The sequence below is a fragment of the Mauremys reevesii genome, linkage group 11, assembly GCF_016161935.1.
Source record: "Mauremys reevesii isolate NIE-2019 linkage group 11, ASM1616193v1, whole genome shotgun sequence".
Lineage (NCBI taxonomy): Eukaryota > Metazoa > Chordata > Testudines > Geoemydidae > Mauremys > Mauremys reevesii.
The window spans coordinates 66167630-66195454 of record NC_052633.1 but is presented as its reverse complement, the minus strand read 5'-3'; the positions used below and the strand labels follow the sequence as shown (position 1 = coordinate 66195454).

Genomic DNA, 27825 nt, shown 5'->3' with positions numbered 1-27825 from the left:
TGTGAAAGTGATCTCACTGACTACGTATTGTAGTAAGTCTCACATGAATGACATTAAGGGACTTCAGTGAATATGAATGAGCACAATTTGCCACATACTTTCCTAGGTTAAAGGCACAACGGCCAACTTTTAGAAACCCCAGTGCAGGACAAGTAACAGGAAAGGTGCAAGGTTCTGATCTAACAGGATCTATGCTAAACTCTGTCTGATACATTCAAATAGTCACAACATAAACTATATACATACTGCTAAATCCTGGCTAATAGGCAAGGTAATGAGTGAAGTCATTTCTATCTCTGAATTCTCTTGTTTTTGTAAGATTCAGTCTGACTACATCTCACCGGATTTTTTTCCTGGTTACCTACATTTCATTCTCTAGCTTTCCACCTGCATGCACTTTCAAGGAGATATATACACAATACAATACACACACACAGAGTATATGTATATACATATTCATACACATCTATCACTTCCCTCTGCCTACTACCTGCCAGCCACTCAGTTCATAAAACAAGAGTGCCTAATCGCATCATTCCACATTATTCATTCACAGATTAACCCAGTGATAGTTACTTCATCAATGGAAATGACCAGCGTGTATATATATATGTGAAGATTTACAGTGAACCACCATCTGCTAAATTTACACTGCAAGTGAAACTAATGCACAGTGCTTATCCCTGTGAGAATTAAGGGCCATGCTCAGGCAGTTTAAAAGGCTCTCGCATCAATGAGGATTTCCGTACCAGCTGAGCAGAGAACATAAACCTATCACCTCACTCAGCTGGGATTGCTGTTTTTAGTATAATACACAGATGCTGAAAAAATCCTGAACATTACTTGTACTTAACAGAAGATGTGCAGACTGCCACTGCACTTCATCAAAAGAACACAGACTGGGTAGGGGTAGCGAGAAGGTCTGACTGATGATCCTGATCTTATTTTGCAGCCACAAACAGCTCTGGGCAGGAAGAAAAAACTGGGGCAATTTGGGAGGAGTGCATGCGTGTATTACAGAGTTTATAGCTGTCCTCACTAACAGAATTTACTTCATTGTTCTTGGACCTCACCCTGAAAACTCCAGCTCCCACTGCATGTCTCCTGCAAAGGGCATAACCAAATTTCTCTCATTAGCTGCTGGAGACAGTTACAAAAAAAGAAGGCTAATAACATTAACCAAGTTGACAAGGTCAAAATGATTGTTTTCATTAAAATATTTGAGCCTCTTGGAAAATGTTAGTTATTTGGTTCAAGGCTGCTTCAGCTGTTTAGAAAAGACAATGTGTCTCTCTCCTGATATTTACATTGAAAGGGGCTGAAGCAGAACACCAGCTTACAGGAGACAAAAGGACACAATATTCTCTCCCTAAATGAATCAGCCTCCCAGAAATGACATAATGTAAACAGTGCCAGGCTGGTATTTACATAACTTTATAGACAGATTTGCCTGTTAGGGAGCTTGTTTGAGCCAGCCGGAGGATATACATTGAAAGGGAAAGATTCCTCTGCAGGCTGATATCTGTGGAACATTTGGTTGGGCTGTTTCCCTGGCCCCGATGTTAAATTCATGGGAGCAGAGATGCTTGGAAGCCTTTCTTTGTTGTTTCCCTTTTTTGGAATTCTACTAAAAATAGTCAGAGTCCCCTCTCCCGGAAGCTGCTCTCTGCACAGTCTGAGCCTTCATAAAATATCAAAGGAAAAGCAAATGTAAGTACAGCATGGACACTTGGTCGTCCAGGTAAAGCCTGTCCTTCACATTGACCCCAATTCAAGAAAACATCCTTATTTAGGACAGCACTTCCAGTACGTGCTTAAGTCCCACTGATTTAATGGGCCTGGAGCACATGCCTAAAGTTAAGCACATGCTTAAGAGCTGCCTTGAATAGGGATGGACTTCAGCACATGCTGGAAGAGTACAGGTAGTACCCTTGCCATGTGTTTGTACCGTGATCATATGCATACAAGCAGCAGAGTACAGTGTAGGACACATCTCCATGCACAGCTGCGCAGGACGTAATCCAATCGTGGCTCAGTGTGAGGAAGGAGCAGGGGCTACAATCTTGAGACTCTCCACACCATGAGAAAACAGGTGTGGTGAGATGTCAGCATGGAACCTTCCACCTCCCCCCCCTTATGATTCCTTAAAGGTACAATGCCTTCCCCAGGGATCCTCCCGGAGCAGCACATGGTAGCCCTAAATACATAAGAGTCTTCACCTCTCCTTGGCCAGCACAGGGATTAATATCTGGGGACCATGTTCTCCCTGAAATAAAGGAAATGAGCAAAAGGTAACTTGGGTAGGAAACTTCTCTAGCTATTAGGAGTAAAAGGATCTTTTGGTCAGTCTCATATCCCCCTTCAAGATATGTTGGGAATCTGCTATGCTACAGTTTCAATCTACAGTGGATACATAAATTGCATTTAGCACTGACAGATGCTAAGGAAACTGCATTAACAAGTGTAAAAATGTTACTCAGTAGGACATTGGAATTGCCCATAGCAGTCTTGAGACCACGCCCAACTGTGCTAGGGCCTGTACAATACATAGTAAGAAACAGTCCCCGTCTTCAAGAACATACAATCCTGGGAACTGAACATACATCTTCTAAGTCCCACGACTAGACAAAAGATCATTGTTCCTTCCTTGGGCCAGATTTTTCCTGGTGTAATTCCACTGACCTTTTATATTAAAATATCATCTATGCTCCCTTACAATACATTAGCAATTATGCATAACTGCTAAGAACAGAAGACAAAGAACAAGAAACGAAAGCACTGGCAGAGACACTCCCTACCCAATTAAGCAAAGTTATGGGGATGAAAACTGCTATAATCAACTAGAGAAAGTGGCATGGAACACCCGGTATCTAATAGCTGGCCTTCTACCTCTTCATCAGTCAGCAACAAATACATTCCAATGGAAACACTGCAACCTTTCATCTCTTAAAATACAAAAGACTGAACAACCTTCTCTATCTCCTACATCAAACATGCAAGAACATCACATTTTAAAATACAAAAATATATCAAATAAGTGACAGAACTCAAAAAGCAAACATTACGACCACCATCTTGGCTGACACACCAGGATTGAACCAGGGATTGAACCTCCTGACCTAACAACGTAAGCAGCTAATAGTTTAAGCTAAAGGCCCAAGTCTCTTTAGGTAGGGCTGTAAGAGATTCATATCCCCTGTGGTCTGGTGACAGATAGATGCCTACAACACCCAGTCACCACTGGAGAATGTGGAGTATAAGATTAGACTATAATGCGGTGTCCTCTGGTACTGTAATGTATTGCTGTCCCATGGCACAGATACAAGAACATACAGAAATAGCTGGAAAGGAAAGTAGAGCAGCGACAAGAGAACCTGCCCAATAGTCCAGAAACAGTAGTCAAGGGTTGAAAACTAAACAGTTCCAGGTTCACAATTTCTCAAGCAGCAATTTTCTCACAACCTTTTGAGACAAATGCTTATTAACTTAGTAATCAAAGAGTTAAATTTGGTGACAAACAGAAGCTAGACAGAATAACTCATTTGCCATCCAGGCCAGAGAGTAGGGTAACATTTTTCTATAATAGGTCTATAATAGTTTTTATTTTCTCATTAAAAACGACCAGCTGGTTCAATGGAAAATCCCATATTTAGCTTCTAAAACATTTAAAGTCAGATCCATCATTACTTTTTCACCAGCCTCCCTTAAGAAATCTGGGGAAATTCACATAGACTTTCCCAGGGAAGAGAGAAGACACACTCTTGAGCCTCTTTTATTCAGAAGATTAAATATAGTAGGAGACATTATTTTCTTAACAGACATGGTAGATGAGAAGACTGGTTCAAAATAGCTTTGATAGGACACAGGCTGTTCCTACAACACATTAAACCAAGGCTAGTAAATATATAGAAACCAAGCATGAAATAGAAATATAGGCTCCTCAGATCTGGCCATACACCACTGAAATCAATGGGAATTTTACCACTGACTTCAGTGGGAGCAAGGTTGAGAAGTCGGGCTCTTGTAGTTTTCATGTTCCTCACATACCAGGAGGTTGTGAACACTTACAACCCTCATCGTCTTCAATTATGTAAGACGTGGTGCTAAGATGCCATGGCCGAACTTGCAGAATTAGGTCCTAAAGCCAAGTTCTTGAGTGGATATTTAGACTCCAAAGTATATGGGGCTTGATTTTCAAAAATGTGGAGCGTTCAGCTGCTCTGAGGGACTTCGGCAAGAGTGGATAGGTGTTCAGCACTTAAGGAGTCTAAGGGCAGGTCTACACTAAGGGCGGGGGTCGAACTAGGGTACGCAAGTTCAGCTACGTGAATAGCGTAGCTGAATTCGAAGTACCCTAGTTCGAACTACTCACCCGTCCAGACGCCGCGGAATCGAAGTCCGCGGCTCCAAGGTCGACTCCGCCACCGCCATTTGCAGTGGTGGAGTACCGGAGTCGACCGCGGCGCTTCCGGAGTTCGAACTATCGGGTCCAGATTAGACGCGATAGTTCGAACTCCGAGAAGTTGAACTCACCGCGTCGACCCAGCTGGTAAGTGTAGACTAGCCCTAAGAATGGATTTAGGAGCCCAGCTTTAGGCTCCTGTTTTTGAAAACCTAGTCTGTCTTACGTTTCTGTTTCATTCTCGAGTTCTCATATGCTTACTAGATTATTTCACTGGAAATTTACAGTGTGTAGCATCTCTCTGGTTCAGCCCTATGTTGCAAAAAACATATTTCTGGACAGATGCTCTCATTTTTCTTCATGTAGGACAATTAATAAAAGTCACTCCTCTTCTGGCAACATGCAGTTATGTAGGATGGACTATAAGCAAAGCCCATGGAAAATACTGCTCTTTGCCAGTGTTCACTCAGTTAGAAAATGTCAGTATGGCATAAACTGTACAGTAACCTGGCAGGGATTCAAGTAGCATACCTGGCATAAGTTAGATGGTAGTGAACAAGGCATCAAGGAGGAATAACTTACACAATAGGTGACTATTTCTCTATTGTTTTATATATACACATTAACTGGATTCTCTATTGTAAACTAAGGCACTAATTAAAGATTCAACAAGCTGAGTCTCTTATGCTCTTTTATTTCAGCTAGTTGACGCTTGACTAATTCTCAGTTTCACAAAACCCAGGTGTGCCCAATTGAAACTTCTGCTCCAAATGCCCGGAGCTTTGGGGAAGCTCAGGTCCAGATCCAAGTGCTACGGCTCAGTGTCCTCTTCATTGTGTATATTAAGGAAGCAGATTTCAGCTGGGAACAAATCCAGTCCCACTGTCTATGGGGAAAGAGGCTTCCCGGCCAATGAACTGGTTATTCCAACGTACAAGATACGGTGCTGAATGCTTTGCAGTTACTGCCCAGAACACAGCCCTGCTTTTGGGAACACTCTACATGTCAGCATGCAATGGGTGGGGCATGAACATCCTGGGAAAAGGGGTGGAGCGAGGGAAGCAGCTTGAAGAAGCTTACTTGGACCCTTAAAATGCTCCCCACTCCCTTAGGGAGTGAAGACAATCCTCATTGCAACAGAATTGTCCTCTCCTCCACCCCTTGCTGTATCTGCACAGTGCCTGGGGCCAGTTACTTGGACAGGGCACGGGATTTGCTCTTTAGGGCAAAATCCTACATCCATTTCTGATGCACACATCTCTGCTAACACATTTTCCATCCCCTAAACACACAGATCTCCCACTGCTGCCTGTTGGAACAACAAAATACCAGGTTTGATATTTTTCCTGCATAATTTTGTCCTAACCTAGGGGTATCTGATTTCCCAGATCCAGTTAGTTTCCCCATCCTCACAAGAAGAAGAAAGAATCTGTAACTGGGCAAATTTTATATAGAGGTAAAAGAGCTTGAAAGAGTGACACAGCAAATGGATGTGGAAGCACTTCATTTCATAAGGGAGAAATATGCATTAGTGGCCATGGTTTGTACTTACACTATAGTAATAACTAACAAAAGTTGTCATTCCATCTTGACAAGGAATGGATAACAGTGAATAAACTGAAGTGTTTTATGATTTGATTATAATACCTCCCAAACCAGACATGTCAAGTCTGGCTCTTTAATGTGACGTTTACCTAAAATGGCTCCTACAGACTTGGATTCTCAGACAAGGGTTGTTTTTTTTTATTGAAGAGCAACTAACAGAACTATGTGCTAATCACTTGGTCACCGACTGCTGATTTTTCCACAGTAATTAAAATGCTCTGAATCCTCCCTGCTCTGGAGATAAATATGTAACACGATAAAGAACCTCTGACACATTTACATTTATGACATAGTCTTCCAATGATGCCGCTGCTCAGCATTCCATCCATGCAACAGTGATGCTGAGAAATCAGATCTGGTAAGATAAGGCTACAGCCTTCCAGAGGATTTGTCCTGGATAGTGTTGTGATGACATTTTATTAACAACTGTCAGCAAAAGTAAGCATAACATTTGTCTGACGTGAAATCAAACAGATTTCATGTAGTAGCAGGAATAAAGATTTATTTCGGCAGGATACCAAATACTTTTAAATACTGTAGTTCCTGTTCCTGGGCCTGTTCCTTTCCAAATAAATCAATAAAATCAATACACAGGATATTTTTTCTGACACAGTACAATGCATTTTTCACTGAGCAGAGGGAGAAGTTGCACCTGATGGGATTAATCTCTGTGTTAAATCATCCCTTCAACATGTATTGTGTAAGTGGGAGTTAGAGGTGTAATACGTGCAGTTGAGATGGGAGAATCCAATACAACCTAATGGAATTTACTTCATCTGCTGACAAGAGTTAGTCACCATTCCTTAATATTTAGCTTAAAGCGGTGCAGTGAAATATGCCTACAGAATATAGCAGGCATTTCTTTCAAGACACTCACAAGTGTGTCATTCTTCTCATATACCTCGGTTTCGAAGGTGTTAAATTCTAGAAGACCATTTCAGAATGAATCAGTGTCTGGATCATTGCATTACTCATTGTGAGCTGCATGCAGTTTGTTCCCACTAGAATGGAGTTGTGTTGTTGCACTGTTAAGCCCTGGTTCAGTCACAAACCCTCTGCAACCGCTTCCAGCTGTTATCACACGTTTATTTTTGGTTGATTCTTTTGGTATTTCATAAAGGTAATGTTTTCAGAGAGCAGACATGTTCAGCCCTGAAAACCAGCTCTGGGACAAGAGCTATTTTTCATAATTTTTAAAATCAGCTCACTCTGGAAAGCCACTGTGATGTAGTGGACCAAGGGAGCACAGGCCTGGGAGTTAGGAGACTTGGATTCTAAGTCCCACCTTTGCCACTGGCTCATTTTGTGGTCTTGGGCAAGTCACTTAAGCAACTTTTAAGAAACTAATTATTTTGGACTCCCTACATAGGACACTTTAAAGGGGCCTCAATTTTAGAAAATAGTGGGTACTTACTCTCTGAGAATCCATCTCTTTAAGGACAATTAGAGTTGAGTACCAAAAAAATCACTAGTCAGCTTTGAAAATGGTAGTCTTAAACTTCTCTGCCTCAGTTTGACACTCCATAACAGAGGACAACATTCTTCTTGATAGGGCGGGTGAGGATTAGTTAAAGTTCATAAAACACTGAAGATGTGGACCAAGATTTTCAAAGCCACATTGGACATCTGCATGCCCAATTCCCATTAATTTTAATGGGAATTAGTTGTCCACATCTTTTTTGGTGGCTTCTCAACTGGTGGCCCATGCATTATCCATTGACAATGTGACTGCTCCAGCAATGCAAGGAACTGTACATAAACTCGGCAAACTTCCTATTCTCCAGGGTCTTGTGTGCTTATTGACATGTATTGCATTCACTCCACACACATCACTATTCTGATCTGGTAGTATTTTACAGGCTAGCATTTTGTTCAGGTGTAACCAGACAAACCAAGGCCAGAGGAAGTGAAGAATCAAACCAAATGAGAAAATGGCTCTTGTTCCAGGAGCATAGGGAACCCATGACACACTCTTTTTAAACCAAATGATGAGATGCATGACGTTGAGGGTGGCTGTTGACATTGGCCAATTGTAGCACTCTGAGGGAACAGCATATCATCAATATTAAAAATGTCACTGGTTGCTTTGTCTACAGGGTGTTTTTTATGAAACACTGGGCAGGATTGAGGCAAGTCCTTGATCTTGGACCACTGTAATTTTCATTCCACAACTGCTGCCATGTTAGGAGAACCTCTCTTACAATCTTTACTCCAGTGGTTAGGGTGCTCTCCTAAGGTGTAGGAGACCCAGGTTTCAATTCTTCACTCTGCCTGATGTCCCCAAGGAATTTGAAGTTTGAACTCACACACTGCAGGAGAGCATCCTTGTCACTGGGCTATGGGATATTTTGGTGTGGGTCTGTCTCAGTCTCTCCTGTTGAAGCTCTTCCACTTTTTATAAATAATTAGTCATTGGAACAGGGATGTGAACTTGGGTGTCCCTAGGCAAGTATCCTAACTACCCGGGTACATCATCATGCTCACTTTCTCTTTACCTGATCAAATGGCATTGCCTTCATGAATGACTATTACCTGCCAGTATGAATGACAATTAATAGTCATTGGGCCAGGAATCCACTTATCAAAGCTAGTGGGACATTCGTTATGTTCAGATACAGACATTCACGTAAAATTGGACCAACTAGCACATTTCCCTTTGACATGATGGTTTTTTTTTTAATTACTTTTCAATAAACTTGCAAGTAAACCCATAAACAATGCAAATAACACAGAGTTAACCCAAAAATACAGCTACAGGCAGGGTACAGATAGTCTAGGACTGAGGAGGCAACATGGCCCGGAAGAGACTGGGACCTATTTAGACTGGGACCTCTTACTTTATTGGCATTCTTGAAGGACACTCACAGTTGTAACAGTGATCCTTTAACAAAGTACACACACACACACACACACCCACCCACCCACACCCCATTAAGTCCATTGTCTTTCAGATGGCAATGATGCTTACTAGTACATTATCTGAGCGGGATTTCAGCCCACGGCTGAGATGGTAAACGCTACTGAATTGGTTTTTATATTAAGTATGTCACCACAGAGGAACATCAACAGGAATGTCAGGAAGATGAGTACACACCCCGTGAGACTTAAGTCTGAGATGTTCAAAGCTGCCAAAGGGATCTGAACATCCAATTCCTTGTAAATTTCTTTTCTACTGAAGGTAAAGTATAAGCTGATGGTCCTTCTTAACTCTTCCTATTCACTTTAAGGCCAGATACTCAGCTGGTGTAAAGCAGTGTAGCTCCATGGAAGGCCATGGTGCTATGTGAACTTGCACACAGATCAGGATTGAATACTAAGGGAAGGAACCTCAAGTTGTTGTGTTTTGGTAGGTACAGTGTAATGTGCAAGTCACCTTTAAAGAAGAACACGCCTATCTGTAGGCAGGGAGCAGCACTTAGAGTACATTTTTAGAATTCATGCACAGTGTGTATCATGACAACACATTTTGAGGTTACATGGTAAACACAGCCTTGTTATGCATCAACAATCCAAAAGGTGATGTTCATTACTATACTTACAGTGCAGAATCAAATTGTATTGGGCAAGTCTACAATAAGCTGTAAGTACTCCATTTACCAGAAAAGCAGACTATTTTTTTAAAACAGATGATTATATTATTTTGTGGCTCCATCAGAAACACCTTACACAAGGAAACATCTTAAAGAAGACGGCACGATTTTTCCATTTAAAGAGAATCTTCTCTCTACAGCTTCTTTAAGAGCTAATATATTAAACAACTTGGGTTCATTTCAGGGAGACACCATATGTTCTGCTACTCTTCCTTTTAAATACAGCAATGCCACCTGAAATAAAACACTGTATATTACCACACTGGCACTTTTCTCCTTAACCTTGCTGATATATGCAGAGTCGCAAGTGTGTTGTTACTGCAAAGAAATGTAGTGTATCTTACTGATATACACTAGGAATTTTTCCAGGTTATGGCTAGTGACAACTGTCATTTCAATTAATGCTCCAACAAACCGAACCTTATTAACTTGAAACAAATAGTGCACAAACCCGACAATCCAACTCAAATGGAGAAAAATTGAGCAGACTATGGTACAGATGACATTTTATTCAGGTTACAGGGTCACCTGCAATACCCTCTCTTCTCCATACAGGAAATAAAGTGTGCCTTGAATCTGCAGTGTCAGTAAACCTCTTGAGAATTTCCAAGTTCCTTTTAGAAAGCAGTCAGAAAAGAATCTGTGTGGTAAGTTTACTGTATCGTGATGGGAACTGAGTGGGATGTGTCAAACATTGTTGCCTCTCCCTTCCATTCTCCCTAAGGCACAAACTCCCAATTCGCATGACCTGCATGGAAGGGTTAAAGAAACAACACAAGCTGCCTGCCTTCATTACTGTGCTTGTACACAGGAAGTACCACCGAAGCTCAAGCGCTCATGATTGCAGTGAAAAGGAAGTTGTTAAATCATTACACCACTTACTCTCTGTTGCAAGTACAGGGGGAAGTGAGCTCTTTGGCTTTTTGGTCTTCTTCTCAGCAGACTTTGGGGTCTTTGTAGGTGAGGGATCTGAAATTAAAACAAAAGTAATAATAAAATATTCGTCTTATTTAAGAATTGAGGGGGAGGAGAAAAATCTCCTCCTCATTCATCATAAATTTGTTTTTGGTCTTCCTGCAAAGTTGGGGAAAACTGTTGGTTTGCACATTGTTTACACAGGATTTACTGCTCACAGTTGCTGGGGAACGCCAAGCTCCAAAGAGAAGAGGGACCAACAAGGAAGATGAGCTCTCTGCAGTTCAGAAGCAGCGGCACTGGGGACTTGACAAAGCTGATACAGTTAACTGCTCCAATTAAAGGGGACAATGCCAAGGATGACCAGCCTTTCTTAACCAATGAGAAGAAGGGGGGTTGTGCCTGAGCTGCTCTCTGCACAGCTCAAGATGGAGGGGCATAAAGGAGGCTTTTAACCAAAGAAACTCAGATCGCCTATACGTGGACTGACAGAATGCAGAGAGCTTAGAGAGGCAAATCCTCATAGGCCCAGCAATACTCTATACTAACTGTTCTAAAATCATTTTAGAAACCCAGTGGCAGCAGGAACAAAGAGGGATTAGACCCCAAAGCAGTCCCATTGCTCAGCTCCCTGCTGGTTCTCTGCTTGGGCTGTCTGTTGTGGGGATTAAGTTACAATTTTCACAGAAAGAATGCCCGGAGGAAGCAGGCAGCTATTTTTGGCCATTTAGTGAGGATTGGGAAACAGCACATATGGACAGATAGAGGGAGTTTTACTGAAGGAGTTTCCCTATCAGAAAAAGTACTTACCATCCACCAACACTTTGCAAGCACATTCAGCTCTCCCTGCTGCATTCTCAGCTATGCATTTGTACTGGCCCACATCTTCAGGAAAGGCCTTGTCAATGGTGAGTGAGCACAGTGACCCTAACACAAAGGAAAGAGAGGTCAGAGGGACATTGCATTTTGCAAATTCCGGAAGCACAATGTTGCTAGCAGTGATGGAGCAGAGTGGCTGAACTGTACTGGCAATGCTGAGTTCTGTAGGATATCACAGTTCCTTAAATGCTGTTGGTGTCTCTACGCTGGAAGATATGTTTCATTAAACTAGGAGGCCAATTTTCAAATTCACTGGAGTGATGAACATCTTATATATGAAGGCTGAATTAAGTAAATTACTCTGGATTTTCAAAAGTAGGACTGAGGCACCTAAAATGGATTTTTGGTACAGATGCATGCGAGAGCCAGATACAAACCTTTGTTAGTAGTAATAATTATTTGTATTATAGCAGCACCTAAAGGCCCCACCTGAGACTGGGGCCAGATTGTGCTAGGTGTTGTACAACTATATAACAAAGAAATGGTCTCTGCCTCAAAGAGCTTACAGTCTAAGACTACAGACAACAGGACCTCTTCAAATTGATCAGATGCAGGCTTTTGGTTTGGTCTCATCTCAGTATCCAAGGGTGAAAATGGGTAACCTAAGATAGGTACCTAAGCTTGAAAATAATACTGCAAAAGTCACTTTCATTTTGTTGGCATGGCTCAAAGAACAAGTGTAATGGTAGCTCTCAAAAAAGAAAAAGGGCCATACATCAAACACTATCAAAAGGTATTGCTGCAGCAAATGCATTCCTAGAGGAAAATGTACAAGACTTGGTTTCAATCGGGTCACAGGGACAGAATGCAGGATTCCACCTCAATTCTGTTGTGACCATGGAATTCTAACCCAAGGGAAACAAATTTCCTATTTAAAACATGCTATTCTTCTGTGATCCAAGAGTCTGTTTCCAATAGGTGGAGGCTGTACCAATGACTTACTCAGTCCAACTCTGGGCACATGCAGCACGAACAGCAAATGGAAGAGAAGCATTAAAAAAATGCTCTTACAGGCAGCTTGCAATGACATACAAGGTCGTCTTTTCTAATTCATAGACAAAGTCTGAGTGGATATTAAGAGTAATTTCAAATAATTCATAGAGTTCTACAACTTGCATCAAAAAGATAACATATTAGCTCACAGAACCACCATTATTCAAACTTAAACTAGGAAACAGACACATACAAGGTGGATTGTTACACACCTTACTAAAACGGCGTACAGTTAGCTGTACAGAACACTGAAAATATGTCATTTATCCTTTTAGAAAGTTAATTCCTTAAGAAAAATGCTTCCCTATTCAACATACAAATAGAAAGTTCCTACCCTGACCAACAGATCATTCCCCGTTATTAAAGTAATAGCTATACACTAATCCTCAGGATTTCTAGTAACAATGCTGCATGTGCCACGTGGTGTATAACAATCTTCGTTAAAATGCTTTTAAAATCCAGCCCTTGTACAGCTACAAGGAAATGCTTTTGTTGCACCAACTTTCAGTCTCACAGCAACTGAAGAAATAGGTACCAATAGCATTCATAACTGATGAGCTTGAGGGTCCACTGCAAGAGTTGAATTAAGCTGCTATGTCATTCATGTAACTGCTCAACAGCTCTGAGATGTGTCATTTGCTCCATTCATCTCAGCTAGGCTAGACTGAAAAGCCCTATGCTATCAATTTAAACATCAACACTGTTAACTATTTCATTGCTCATCATTTTAGTTGAAAACATCTGTATTTCTATTAGCAGTTCTGGGGTTCTGGTTAGAGCTCGTTTAAATGTACCAAATGCAAAGCAGAGTCCAAGTTCATTTTTTAATTAGCATGTGTCATGTCTCCTACTCATTAATTTTCACTTAATACAGCTCAGCAAATAAATGGAGTAAGAGTACTAACATAGGGGCAGTAATAAAGGGCCACCTTTACTCGTTAGCTAGCTCAGTAGTCCCATGGGAATCAATAGGATCACTCATGGATTAAGGTGCTACCCAGTGTGAGTAAGGATCTGACTCTCAGAAGTGAGGTTTCCTTGCCTGTTGTAAATTGTAGGGCAGTAATGCCTACAGGCCCCAACCAAGACTGGGGTCCCATTGTGCCAGGCACGGTACAAACACAATGAGAGATCGCCCTTGCCCTGAAAAGCTTACAATCTAGACACCACAGGTAAAGGGTGGGAGGAGAAAGAGATGCACAGAGGAGGTGAAGTGACTTGCCCACGATCACACAAGTCTGTAGCAGAGCTGAGAACAGAATCCAAATCTTCTGACTCCCAGTCCAGTACTCCACCCACGAAACCTCATTGCCTCTTTTATAAACTAAGCTACCTACTGTATGCTGGAAATACTCTCCTGGAACATATTTTCTCACGTAGTGTCTAGGTTTTGGTCTGCCCTCTTTGCTTATAGAATTTAACACTGAACATTTATATGTCCTTGTAGTGGGGCGGCTGCCCCACTCCTGCAGAACAGGGGTTGAAAGCAGCCCTGGAGAGGGCTGTGGCTGGAAAAAAGTTAAAAGCAGCCAAGCTAGGCTGAGGGGAAGCAGCCACAGCTGTGGCCAGCTCAATCAGGGCCCAGCTGGTCCTTACAAGAGGGCTGGGGGCCAGGAGCTGGAGTCTCCTCTCTCCAGCCTTGGAGGGAGAAGGACCTGGTTGCCTGGGAGCTCAGGGTACAGGGAACAGAGCAGGGCTGGGGAAAGGCAAGAGAGCTGGCGAGCTCCAGCTGGGCAAATCCCCAGGCTGCAGGCCTTGGAAAAAGGCCAAACTGGGTACTGGGGTTGCAGAGGCTGCTGCCCGGGCTTAGGCAGAGGCAGCTGGTCTGAACCCCTTGCCAATGATGAGTGGCCATTACAGACTGCAGTTTGCCCCAGTGAGTGGGGGCTAGATGATGACTGGCAGTAGCCACTGAGGCAAGGTGGGTTTAGTGGGCTGGGGGAGACCCAGAGTGTGGGGGTACTGCTGGGGCAGAACCCCAAGGTAAAGGGCACCGGGGTCTGGGAGGGACATGGGGCCAGCGGCAGGCGAGACACCGGCCTGCAGCGGGTGCTCCAGATGCTGGAAAAGAGCGAATTCCCGAGATGACCAGCAGGAGGTGCCACGCCAGTGAGTTGTCACCTCACTACAGTCCTTAACTACAAAAACAAAAAAATCTGATTGGGTTCAACAGGGACGGAAACACAAACCCCAAAACTTTCCAAAAGGCCTGTGTTCAGTGATTGAGGGCTATATTCCATTCCCTGGGCTAGGAGACCAAATGTCTTCCAATGAAGTATTTGGTATTTCCTCTGCAAAAGCCCTTCCTGACCTCTTGCACAGAGATTATTTTCTCATAGTTCTGAGAAAGCTCAGCCTGGTGATTCCAGCTGGGTATTTTGAATCTTGGCACTTCACAAATCCCTGCTGAGTGAACAACTTCACAATGAATTTTGTCCTGCTCAGATCTGTTTGCAGTAATCAGCCAATTGAGACAAACCCTACAGCTTGCACATCAGCACTATGGAGAACCACTGCCACCGAGGATAGTGCACATGCAATAGAGCTCATACAAATGGTTTGGAGGAGACATTTTCAGGGACTACCACTGGGACCTCTGTAGTAGTGCTATGGCAGGGTTAAGGAAGATGTAAGCAGACAGTTTACAGGAGGTTCAAGTTTAAATACAAAACCTCTTTCTGGGGTTTTGGGCCTATTTCAGGATTTTGTGGTTTAACCAAAATAGTGCAAACGTAGCAAAATACCTCCGGCTGCTGCACTGCTTCCATGAAGCTCTAGTCAGCAAGCTCCAGAACACACAACAAGTATACAAACCAACAAACACCACCTCTTGTGTCCAATTCCTTGTCCTGACTTTTAGTCAGGGAACCCCCGACTCCTTATCTCCCATGGGAGTAAACTCAAATCAGATGATGAAGTTCTTACTAATCCATTAGTAACTAAGGAGGGTGTTAAATATCATCCACTCAGGATAAACGTTTTAAAATCAGCATGCCCAGCAGGGGCGGCTCTACCTTTTTGGCCGCCCCAAGCAGTCATGCGCGGGAGGCGCCCCGGAGCCGCGGGAGCAGCGGACCTCCCGCGGGCATGACTGCAGAGGGACCGCTGGTCCCGCGTGGCTCGGCTGGACCTCCCGCGGCTGCGGACGGTTCGCGGGTCCGGCGGCTCCGCTTGAGCTGCCGCAGTCATGCCTGTGGGAGGTCCAGCCGAGCCGCGGGACGAGCGCCCCCTCCGCACTCATGCCTGCGGCAGGTCCAGTCGTCCCGGGGCTCCGGTGGACCTCCCACAGGCATGACTGCGGCAGGTCCGCTGGCCCAGCCTGCCGCCCCCCCCCCGCTGCAGGGGACGGGCCGCTCCTCGACTCGCAGTGGCAGGATGAGCTGGGACCCCAGCCTTTTGCCGCCCCCTAGATTTCGCCGCCCTAGGCACCAGCTTGTTTTGCTGGTGCCTAGAGCCGCCCCTGATGCCCAGATAACTTGCACCCAAAATCCTAAAAGAGTTGGCAGAGGAGATCAATGGAATGAGTATGTTCATTTTTAATAAATATTGTAATAGTGGGGAAATTCCAGAAGACTGGAAGAGTGCTAATACCGTGATAATATTAAAAAAGGACAAGTGGGATGAGCTGGGTAAAACTCCGGGCAGGTTAGCCTAGCATCAATACCAGGCACAATAATGGAAAAACTGATATGGGATCCTATTGATAAAGGATAGGAATATAATTAACACCAGTCAACACAGTTGTATGAAAACTTGTTCTGATCAAACAAACATAATTTCATTCTCTGAAGAGACTATAAGCATGGTTGATAATAGTAATTGTGTAGATGTAATATACTTACACTTTTGTAAGGTATTTAACTCAGTACCACATGAGATTCTGATTAAAAAGCACTCTCTATAAAATATCAATAGAGCACATGTTAAATGGATTAAGAACTGCTGGCTGACAGATCTCAAAAAGTAATTGTTAACGAGGAATCATCATCGAATGGGGGTGTTTCTAGTTGGGTTCTGCAGGGATTTGTACGACAGTTTCTGGAATTAAATATAATATCACTGCCGATAAAATTTGTGGATGACAACAAGATTGGCAGAGTGGTAAATAATGAGGAGGATATGTCAGTCATACAAAGCGATCATGCCCATTCAAACAAAATGTGTTTTAATACAGCTAAATGCCGTGGTATACGTCTGGGAGCAAGGAATGCAGGCCACCATCTACAGAATGGAGGACTGTACCCTGGAAAGTAGCGATGCTGAAAAAGATTTAGGAGTCATTGTGGACAAGCAGCTGAACATGAACTCCCGGTGTGATGCTATGGCAAAAAGGGCTAAGGAGATCCTTGCGGGGCAGTGGTAAAGAGGTGATTTTTACCTCTGTATAAGGCATTGGTCAGACCAAGTCATTTTATTTTGTTGGAGGAATAGGAACCACAATATGATGGAGGTGGAAATCACACATAAAAAGGACCATTTGGGATAATTTAGCAGAACTGTGCCATGGTCTTTTTGAGATTCTGCAGCTGCTTTTCTTCTAACCTTTCCTAGAGTGTTCAGATTTATGGAGTGTCCTAGTTCATGATGATGGGTTTCCAGTCAATTCCGGGATGTTACACATTTTGTGGCCTAAGATGTCAGATATACCAAAGGAACTGTAGTGTTTTGAATAATACATATAGGGCATCAGATGCAGTTATTTGCTAGGCACAAGAAAATGCACCTGCAGGGAGGTAAAATCTGTGGTGTACAGGTGTGGAATTATCCTATCAAAATTTTTGTTTGTTTTGACAAAGGAAGGATTTTATCCAAAAAGTCATGGCAGGCACTGGTTTAGCAGACAGACATGCATGATTGACAGGAGGGCTTAGAAGAAATGTTAAGTCACAAAGAAATTGTTAAAGGCTTTATTACTAACAAGATCAACAATCGTTTATGCTGTCCCAGAGCCAGGGATGGGAAAGGAACACTAGCAGTGAAGGAACTATGTTCTGGGCAAAGCAACAGGAATTCTGGTGCACAACCACATATTTGCTTGGTGAATGCCAAGCTGCACTGTTGTCACCTGATGTAGGCCCAGGTAGAAACAATGATCCTTCAGCCCAAGGTTGTGTATAGGGTCTGATGCTGGCAGACCAAGTACCAGCTCTTGTCAAAGCTTTAGGCCTCAGCTGAGCAATGACAAATTCATTGCTGGAAATCTGTTTCACCTTTGTGTTAGGATGGTTAAGATGGGTATTGGAATTATAACAGTGTGTTTAGTGGTTAGATGTTACACAATGCTTATAAATTGCTACATGTATTAATCTAACTTGCAATATCTTTATCATATGCTATAAGGAAATGCTTGCTTGGAAACTGTGAACTCAGTCAGGAGGGACTGTCTTCTAACCATCAAGTCTGCCCTGAGGTTGGCATTCACAGTTGTGAACCATTCCAGGGAGTGAGACAGGGTCATTCCACAGTGGTGGCGGTGCACTTATGCAGAAATTGCAGAGTACACTAAATCAGACTTTAATTACAAAGGCAAAGCACCCAGCTGTGACATAGACCCATTTTGCCCCTCTCCTCTCCAGCAATGACTTCAATGCTCCTTTCATCACCTTCTCGCATAATAGTCTCTGTGCCTTGGGGTTATTAGTAGTATTGTGGTAGTGCTTAGGAACCCTAGTCATGGACTGGGATCCCAGTGCACTAGGCACTATACACACAGAACAAAAAGATAATCCCTCCCCCAAGTAGCTTACAGTCAAAGTAATTTTGTTCCATGCTGCTGCTATCCATCCAGCCTCCAAATCTGTCCATCCAGGATCTAGCACTCTGACTTTCAAATTCCCCCTAATAAGTCACCTAAAAAAGAGGGATCATGTTCACACTTTAACGTGAACTAAAATCAAATGTCTCTTAACTACACAGATGTACTTATGTCTAACCTGAGCAACATTTCCCACCTCCTGGGTATCTTTTCTATCAGTTATTTATTTATTTTAAGTTATGACAGACAAAGAAAGGTGCCCATCCCAAGTGCTAAGACAACCAAACCTTTGACAGGCATTTAAAAGCACAAACTGTAATTATGAAAAGAAAACCAGCAGTGACTTCCACCACATGCAAATAGCAGCCAATCAAATCTGTTACTAAAAGAAAAATTGGAGACCCCAGCTCACCGTCCCATAAAAATTATACCTCAAGCATCAAATGCACCCACCCCTAAAAAACTAAACCTTGCAGCTTGTTCTTTGGGGAAGCATTCCTCTAACAGCATGGAGGCAGGCAGTTAGTATGAAGGTGCCTAAGTTGAATAAGAAAAATAAAATCAGCGATGATGTTAACAGTTTTGATGCTGGGATGGAAGGAAGAGCCAGTGTTCTTAGATACAGTATGTTGTGATGGTGAGATAGTGTCCAATATTATGCTGTCCAGGCTCTGGATTTTTATAGCTAACATGGACTTTAACCTAGAGAAATATTTTGGAAGCCTTTTTTAAGAGTTAGTCCATGACTTTGTCACAGTCTAAGTACAGAAGGCCAGGGCCTGAAGGGCTTTCCTTGAGCAGAGTGTTATCTCGTTTGCTGGAGACGTTAGAATCAGAAATGGGATTTGGAGCTTGTGTTCTGGTTTGCTTCCCTCTAAGGTCTGGGGAAGTTTGGATCTAGATTCAAAGCTTCACTGCTTGGGCCCGTCATTCCTGCCAGCTGGTGGGATGACTTGGTTGAAGGAGAGCTTACGGGGTTAGCCTCTTCAAAGAGGAGGGAGACATTTCAGTAGAAGGGTGTTTAGCAGAGGAAAGGTCTGATTACAAATAGGGGACAAACGCAGCAGGGGAAGTTCCTTCCAAAGGATTGTTATGCTCAGGTGGTAACAATCAGATGACTGGTACGACCTAGATGTCAGAAGAGACTGGGTGTGTGTAAGATGCACACTTTTTAACCTGCAATTCCTAAACCAATAAATCACTAGCATATGGCAGGTGGCCCTGTTACTTTAACTTTCCATGTGATTGCCTCAGTGGTAAATTTGGCCACATGGGAGATCACATAACTTAAGCGAAGCTGCAGCCTCTTTGGCTTTCCAGTAATGCTGGAGTGTTTTAATTTGGTTTCAGAAGAGCAAAAATGTGGCATTGTGCCAGGTTCATGTGTCACTGATGCTGCATGCTTTGTGAGCAATAAGCCCACATCAACGAGAACAGGAGGGTGCTATGCAAAAGGGCAGGTAAAGGTCTCTCTCCTTCTGGCAGTAGGTTATTCCAATGCAGCCTTAGATCCTGATTCATTAACGAGGTGCATGCCACTTCTGTGAGCTTCACAATGAAGCTACAGTATCGGGATACATTTATGGTATTCTCTCTCTGAGATCTCCTTTTCTACCCCTGACGGCCATCAACTAAAATGTCACCATCAAATCTAAGGGTAGTATACATTCCAAAGAGAGGGAGAAATATTGGACAATAGGCTCAATCCTGCTTCCACTAGGATTTTTACTGTTGAATACAATGAGAGCCAGATGATACCCTAGCACTCAAAAATAGCTTTGCAGGAAATAAGCCCATTAACGTGAGCTAGGTCCCTTTGCTATTAAGTCCTCTCCTCCACTTTGCTTCAACCTTCTTTTAGCTGAGGACGGCTGAACAGGATTATCTGCAGAGCCCATTAAATGCTGCTCATAGATTGGCGGAAAGGCTTGCTGCAGGAGGACAAGGTGCCAGGAGGGAGCAGGCTACTTGTTCAGCACTTCCAGTCCCAAAGACTGGACCTGGGTCTTCAGCATGGTAATGCAGAGTTCTAAGCTGCAAACAGCCCAGTCTGTTGCTGTTCAATAAGTATAAGCTAGAGATGGAAAAGACCTATTGGGTCACCTAGATTAACTCCTCCTCAGTGCAGGGCTGTTTCCTATTGCTATTTATAGTCTGGCAACTTCTAGAAGCCCAAACTGAGATCAAGGCCTCACGATACAGAGTAAGAGACAGTCCCTGCCCTGAAGAGTTTACAGTCTAATTAGGCAAGACTGACAAAGGGTTGGAGGGGAAATAAAGGCGCAGAGAGATGACATGATACGTCCAAGGCCACACAGCAGGTCAGTGAACAGAACCATGTCTCTTGACTACCAGCCCAGTTCCCCGTCCACTGACCCACGCTGTCTTTGTACACTTACTACTGTTACATCCAATCTGGATTTAAAATGTGGTGGGGTCCCCCACTTCCTCTGGGAGATTATCCCATAGGACAACAGAGCTCACTGTCAGGAATTCTTTCCTGATATTCAAGCTAAATTTGCCCTTTCTTACTATCTACCTTGAAGCTGCTAGTTATATGTCCTTTTAGCATGCTAATTATTTCCTCTCCAGTCTTAGGCTTTGGCTACACTTGCACTTCAAAGCGCTGCCGCTGGGAGAGAGCTGGGAGAGAGCTCTCCCAGCGCTGTCCGTACTCCACCTCCCTGTGGGGAATAACGTACAGCCACACTGGCGCTTTGCAGCGCCGCAATTTGCAGCGCTGGAGAGGGTGTGTTTTCACACCTTGCTGCAGCGCTGCAAATTTGCAAGTGTAGCCAAGGCCTCAGTGTTTACATCCTTCAAATATTTACAAACCCTTATTAGTGGAAAAAGAAAATAAAACACCAAAATAATTGGCACTTGCTTTGAACGAGGCTCACGAAACTCTAGTTATTTAATTCACAGCGGGCATGGAAGCATCTCACTACAGAACAGCAGCACAACTTAATCCCCACCACCACCACAAGCTCCAAAGTCAGCTGATATTGAGTCGAAATTTACCAGTGGGTAGCTTCCAAAAGCCAAACAAGTTAAAGAGAATACCAAGGAGCTAATAGTATTACTACTACTAGAACATAAAGGCTGTGGCCCTGATTTTTAGAGGTATTTAGATATTGCTCCACTCAGCACTGCAATGTCTAATTGACTTAGGAACCTAAGTCCCTTTCAGTGGGATTTAGACTCTTAAAGGCCCAATTCACTTTGATTCTAAGGACTCGTCTACACTGCTGCGCAGTTCAGACAATGGAGGTGTGAATAGCAGCATGCACCTAAAGGATGCGTTGTCACTCTGCCAACAGTACTGCAGATGCAAACTAAAAGGTTCATTGTTCGCGTTAAAGCGTTCTTCAAACAGGACTACATTCATTTGAACTGGGAACCTTTTAGTACACGCCGCAGCATCCATACAGGGAGTTACTGAGCAGCACTTTGGTGTGTACTGCTATTCACATCCTCGTAGTCCAAACAGTTTGGCAGTATAGACAGAGCCTTAGTCATAGGCTCCTAAGTCACTTCAGTGTGGCACTGCGGAGCAGACCAATGCCTAAATATCTTAAAAACCTGGGCCGGAGCTCCTGCTCCTTGCAGCATGGCCATCTCTAAACATTGTACTTTTCCTCTCATCAAATTTTTCTTTTCAGTCCTGTGGCAAGAACTTGCCCTATTGTGAGCTCATGACAAAATATCAGCCATGTGGCACCACAACTCAGTGCTGCCGCACCAGCCCCATGACACTGGAGGGCTTTAACAACCCATCAGTCAGGCTAGCTGACAGGCCAACATCAGCATCATTACTCTCCCTGGAAAACCTGGACCTAGGGAGCCCTACTTAGTTCTGGTTTCTAGCTCGACCCACCACATCACAACCCCCATTTCCTTTATAACATTAATATTTCTTAGTACTCCACCTCCATCAGGCAAGAAAGCAACTTCATGCAGAAAGAGCACTGTGACAGTAAAACTGGGCCCAGCAGGCTCCAGTGCAATTCAGGAAAACGATTGACTGGAAGAGAGATTTGCACTGTCAGGTTGTTTGCTGTAATTCTGCATTGGGTTGTGGTGAGTGGGTGGGGGTGGGGAGGAGATGAAACACTAACTGCAGCCAAGGCCAGAGTTGAATCTCTGCCACCTGGGCTTCTTTCTGCATAAGCAGGGATTCAGCTCAGGATGAGGGTTATTCAAGGCTAGCTTCCCTCCCTTTCAACCCCTCTCACACCTACATACACACACCATCCTGCTGCACTAAGTTGAGACACACCCGCTGACAAGTAGGGCTGATGCTTGTCAATGAAATTATTATACCATTTCAGGTACATGCAAGAAGTCATGCACTTGGTGCATCTTCCACGCCATCTAACTACTGACACTGTGCCCATCACTGTGGTATCGGAGCACCAACCTGGTAGCTATGTGAAGACAGTGCTACCTCTGCAAAACTTCTAGCTCCCACTGGCTTAAAATAAAGGAGTCCAGAAGTTGCTTGTGTGTTCAGATCATTGTGCAGTAACCTGTTGCTCGTGGTGGACCACCTAGGTATGGGATTTTGGTTCTGATTTAGTTTCTTTATTGTGAGTTAGTTATACAGTGAAACGTAGCTAAGAGAACAGATACTGTAGAAGGCTGAGTAACTTATTACCACAATCACTTTTTTTTGCTGAGTTCCATAGGGCCATGTCATTTTCTGCACAATACCTACAGGTGCCTTATGAAACCAACAAACAATGGCTTCATTCTGTGTTACTGATATTACATTTTCCTATTTTTGTCCCCTGCAAAATGTGTTGTACTAGAGACAACAGCCCATTTCATACTGGGCAAAACCAGTTCAAGACAGTCTGTTTATTCAGTATGCAGATCATAGCAAAGGAATGATTCTGATAATTTGACAACACTGTTTTTAAGGGTTTTTGCCAAATTCTGATCCATTTCCCAGAGCTATGAAATAGCTTAATTAATTTAGAAAGTTTCAAGCTAGTTTTCTGGAATGCTGAAAAATCTTGCATGGTATTGGTATCATTTCAAGTGGTATAACATCAATTAAATACATCTGAGTTAAACGCACTGGGAATTAAATCTCTCAGCTCTGATCTTGGAGGCTGCTTTATAATTTGGAGTTGTAGCAACTTTTTACAGTTCAATCCCCCCCTTCCTCTCATGTGTCTGAACTCAATTAGAACCAGCCTGAAAAATTAACATACATGAGATTTAAATCAAAATTTACAAACCAGCAATAATGTTATTCAGTTTTTCATTGTTATAAATCCTTAAAGTTCAGTTTACATAAACACCATGTACGGGGTCCTTAAACACTGTTAACAATATAAACAGCATTTAACAAGAATGCAAGATGTTCAGTTTTATAAAAATCTGCAAGTTGTTAAAGGGGAATCTACATGTCAAACAATGCTGTTCATTGTGCACGCCACTGAAATAACAAGACTGATGCATCTGGAGTCAGTTACTGGCATAGCACTCAAATAAAGTATTGCATTGCATTTAATAAAGTAAACATTATTAATCAAGAGGTGGATGTAACAACGTGCCATCCAGTTGGTGTGTTATTCATTTAATTACCTTCTTGAGAGATGACAATGAACTTTGATGATTTGATGGCTTTGCCATCTAGAGTCCAGGTGACAGCTGCAGGGGGATCAGAGGAAATCCGACATTGTAACACTAATTTTTCACCATCCACTACATGAGTATCCTGGAGCTTCTCTGTAAATGATGGTGCCATTCCTTTGCTGTCGACTTTCTTCTCAATTATTCCACCATCTACCATCGAGCACCCATGTGCACAGTTTGTGTCATTCTTCTCCTCCTCTTTCACCTCTGGTTTGGCATGCTGAGCTTCAGAGTTGGTGCTGGCATTCTGAGCCACAGAATTGGTGCTGGTGTCCTGAGCTTGGGTATTGGTGCTGCCATTCTCAGCTGGTGGCTTCTTCTTCGAGCCAAGCACAGATCTGAAATCTGGAGTGGCTGGTTTAGGGGGTGGCACCTTCTCTGGCAAGGAGACTTTGGGGGTGCCCTTCTTGGCCAGCACCGCGCGGAAGTCCACCTGCTGAGGGCTGTGAACTTTCCTTTCCTCCTCCGACAAGGTCTTGGGCTTGACCTGCCGCTGCAGGTTAGCACGGAAGTCCATTTGCTCAGCTGGGATATCTTTCAGCTCCTCCTCAGAAAAGCTTTTAGTGTTGACTTTCTTCCCCAAAATGTCACGGAAATCGAGCTGCTCTGCTTCCTGCTGCCGGAGCCTCTCTTCCGTGTGCTCCCGGGTTTCCACTCGTCTTTTGAGTACCCCTCGAACGTCTTCCTGCTCCTCCTCAGCTGGTCTGGTGTCACCACCACTCTTTCTGAAGCCACTGATTCTGCCGAACATTAGTGCACCATGATCACCATCATCTCTTCGTTCTCTAGAGCAGGCTGGTTCCCTACCGCTGTGATCAGCAAAAGAAAACAGAAAGACAGCCAGGAAAGGGGCTGGTTTAAAATGTCAGGGAACAATCTCAGAGCAAGGATGAAATGTGTTTATAGAAGGGAAGTTTGATTAGAGGAGCACACTCCATTAGTTTATTGCATCAGTGATGACTTCAGGAGCCATATATGGGCACAAACAAAAAAGATCTCTACACTGGCTTTGTACAATATGCTTCAACTGTATGATGAAAACAATTTGTTGGGTCACATTTGGGGATTAGGTTGAAATGCAGCCAGCCTGGGTCTGGAAGGCCAGAGAATTAGCAGAGCAAAAATAGATAGAACCCACCCATGCAAGTCCCTGGGAACTGTACTCACTCTCTGTGCATTTCTCCTCCGGAAACTGAACTTTCTCTCAGCATCAGAGACACCTGGCAGCTGCATTCTCCAACTTGGTTCCTGAAAAGTTTAAGTGAAATTGGAAGAGTAGGATATTCCTCACTCCCACCCCCAACAGCATAAGATGCCTGAGCTAAATTGCTTTGTGTTCCACTAAAATACATCAAACCCAGTGTGTCCCTCTCCTTTTCTGAGCTCAGTGTCCTGGTGGATGGCTAAGTTGGTTTAGGTTACTATTTGTCTGGATGAATGGTATCTCCAAAAGCTGTTGCTAATTGGCTGTTGCTTGCATTATGGAATGAACAAACACTCCCACCCACCTTCTTAAACCAAAGCACACTTAAAGAATGAAACAGCCCCACACAAACAAGCTAAAGAAAAACAAATACAAAAGCTGGAAAATCTAGGCAGAGGACGAGGCTATTTTGCAATGTTTAAAATCTTTCCAACTCTGCCCTAGTGTTTATATGTTCAGATCCAAGCTTTTAACTTTCCTAACGCTAAGACAGTAAAAGCAGGGTCTCACTCCCCCTTGCCCCTCCCCAGCCAACCAATCAGAACACTCAATCCACATGGCTTGCTCCAGCCTGTATATGTTTATATTAAAAAACATAAAAGTGTCACCATATATGGTGCTGAACCCTTATTCTTCCTTTTGCAGAGGAATGCCACAGATGCCTTTTGTAAATGGCTCCCATTAAAGAAGTTATTACAATGCTTCCCTTCCCCCACTAGGCTTCTCCAGCAGACATAATATCCTCCTAGCTGCAAATGGCTCATCTCCACTTAACTTAGGAGACTTCAAGTGCTAAAGTTCATGTCCCTGGCAATAGTACAGTCATCCTGACTGCACCTTGTGTTATCATTAAAAAACAACAACAACAAAAACCCACATTAATCAACCCTTTCCAATGATTAAAGACCACAGAGATATTTTATTGGTGGGTGGACTTTTGGTCCTTTCCAGTTTAAGCAGAAACTCACAACTGGACTGGAAACTCCTCCTGGATGGATTTTTTTTTTTTTAAACAAAGATGATGTATATCATTGGAAACATTCTCAGGACATGTGCATGTGAACGTAGAGGTTATTTTTTCCCAGCTCTTCCCTTTTCAAAAGGCTTTTACTTAGTAAGACCACCACAGAACCCCTTTTGGCCCATTATGCACTGAAGTTTTAAATATGGATTTTAAAATAGTTTCTGGTAGCTCAGGTTAAACAGAGTTTGCCTGGCCAATTTTTCAACAGAACTAGAAAATGTTTTCCTAGACAAGGCCCTGTTTATACAAACACCTTTTAGAATATACTACAGTATTCAACATCAATGGTCCAAGCCTCTGTGACTTACAACAGTATGAGATAGTGGTTAGAATCAATACCAAAGGTCCAGCACGAGGCTATATTTTTATAATGGTAATATATTAGACCGGGGGGGAGGAGGGGGAGAGCGGGGTGCGGACTCCAGGAGGGAGTTTGGGTGCAGGAGGGGACTCTGGGCTGGAGTAGGGTTGGGGTCCTGGTGGCACTTATGGTGGCTCCCAGGAAGTGGCCACCAGGTCCCTATAGCCCCTAGGTGCATGGGTGGCCAGGGAGGCTCCACATCCTACACTCGTGCCCACAGCTCCCATTGGTTGCGGTTCCCGGCCAATGGGAGCTGCGGAGTTGGCACTGGGGGTGAGGGAAATGCGCGGAGGTTCCCTGGCCACCCATGCACCTAGGGGCTGCAGGGACCTGGCGGCCGCTTCCAGGACCAACAGGGAGTAGCGTAGCTGGGGGTGGGGGGGAACAGGGGAGCAGCCGCTCCCCCACTGAGCACAAGTGGCGCCTTGTCAATTTCTTGGTGCCTTTTTACTCACCCAGGGGAGTGATAAAAAAAAGGCACCACCCGCTGCGGCACTGCATTTACTCACCCGGCAGCGCTACGGGTCTTCGGCGGCATTTTGGCAGCGGGACCTTCAGTGCCGCCGAAGACACCCGGAGCAAGTGAAGGGAGTGCTGCCGGGTGAGTAAAAGCATCACAGCGGTTTTTTTTTTTTTATTGCTCTTCGTGTTCCCTCCACCTGGCTACGCCACTGCCCACAGGGAGCCTGCCTTAGCCCCAGGGACCCGCTGCGCCGCCAACCGGACTTTTAACTGCCTGGTTGACAGTGCCAACAGGCAGGGCCATCCCTAGCTATTCTGGGGCCCTATGCAGCGGGGCTGGGACAGGGCAGGGGTGGGGGTCCTGGGGAAGAGGCAGGCAGGTGCTGGAGCAGCATGCAGCTGCGCAAGGCACCAGGAAATTTGGTGCCCCACGCTTCCTGGTGCCCTACGCAGCTGCATACTTTGCGTATGGGTAAGGACGGCCCTGTATGCAGCTGCATAAGGCACCAGGAAATGTGGGGCACAAAATTTCCTGGTGCCTTGCACAGCTGCATGCTGCTCCAGCCCCTGCCCCCCTCTTCCCCATGGCCTCCGCCCCAGCCCCGCCTTTTCCCACCCCTACTCTGCATCTTCCCCAAAGCCCCTGCCCTCACCCCCAGCCCTCCCCCACTTCCCACTCCCCTGAGCTCTGCAGCAGGGCCGGGCCTGCACTCACCGATGGTGGGAAGTGCAGGGACCCGGCCCCAGCCGTGCCACTGGTGAGTGCTGGGGGATGGTTCCTCCCTGCTCCTAAGCCAGCCCCGCCCCCATGGAGGCCTGAGGCCAGCCCCCCAACCCCTGCAGAGGAGAGGCCTGGGGCCCCACCCCCCAGAGGGGCTGTATAGGGTCCCAGAATAGCTAGGGGTGGCCCTGGCTGCATACTTTGTGCAGGGATAGGAACGGCCCTGCCAACAGGAGCTGCCAGGGTCCCTTTTCAACTGGGCACTCCA

The 27825-nt window shown here is 44.3% G+C and overlaps 1 protein-coding gene across 9 annotated transcripts in view; it reads right to left on the bottom strand.

The window, feature by feature from the left end:
* The window catches only part of MYLK (myosin light chain kinase), a 326396-nt gene that overhangs the window by 65261 nt on the left and 233310 nt on the right, over positions 1–27825 (bottom strand). For 8 of the 9 annotated variants that reach the window (XM_039495244.1, XM_039495239.1, XM_039495241.1 and 5 more), the window contains 4 exons: positions 24953–25033; positions 23735–24594; positions 11323–11439; positions 10480–10566 (listed from right to left, as the gene is read on the bottom strand). In XM_039495244.1, the coding sequence (XP_039351178.1) occupies positions 10480–10566; positions 11323–11439; positions 23735–24594; positions 24953–25033 (1145 nt within the window). Of the gene's footprint in view, positions 1–10479; positions 10567–11322; positions 11440–12919; positions 12948–23734; positions 24595–24952; positions 25034–27825 lie in introns of those variants that run through there. The other variant, XM_039495247.1, reaches the window with a different exon arrangement.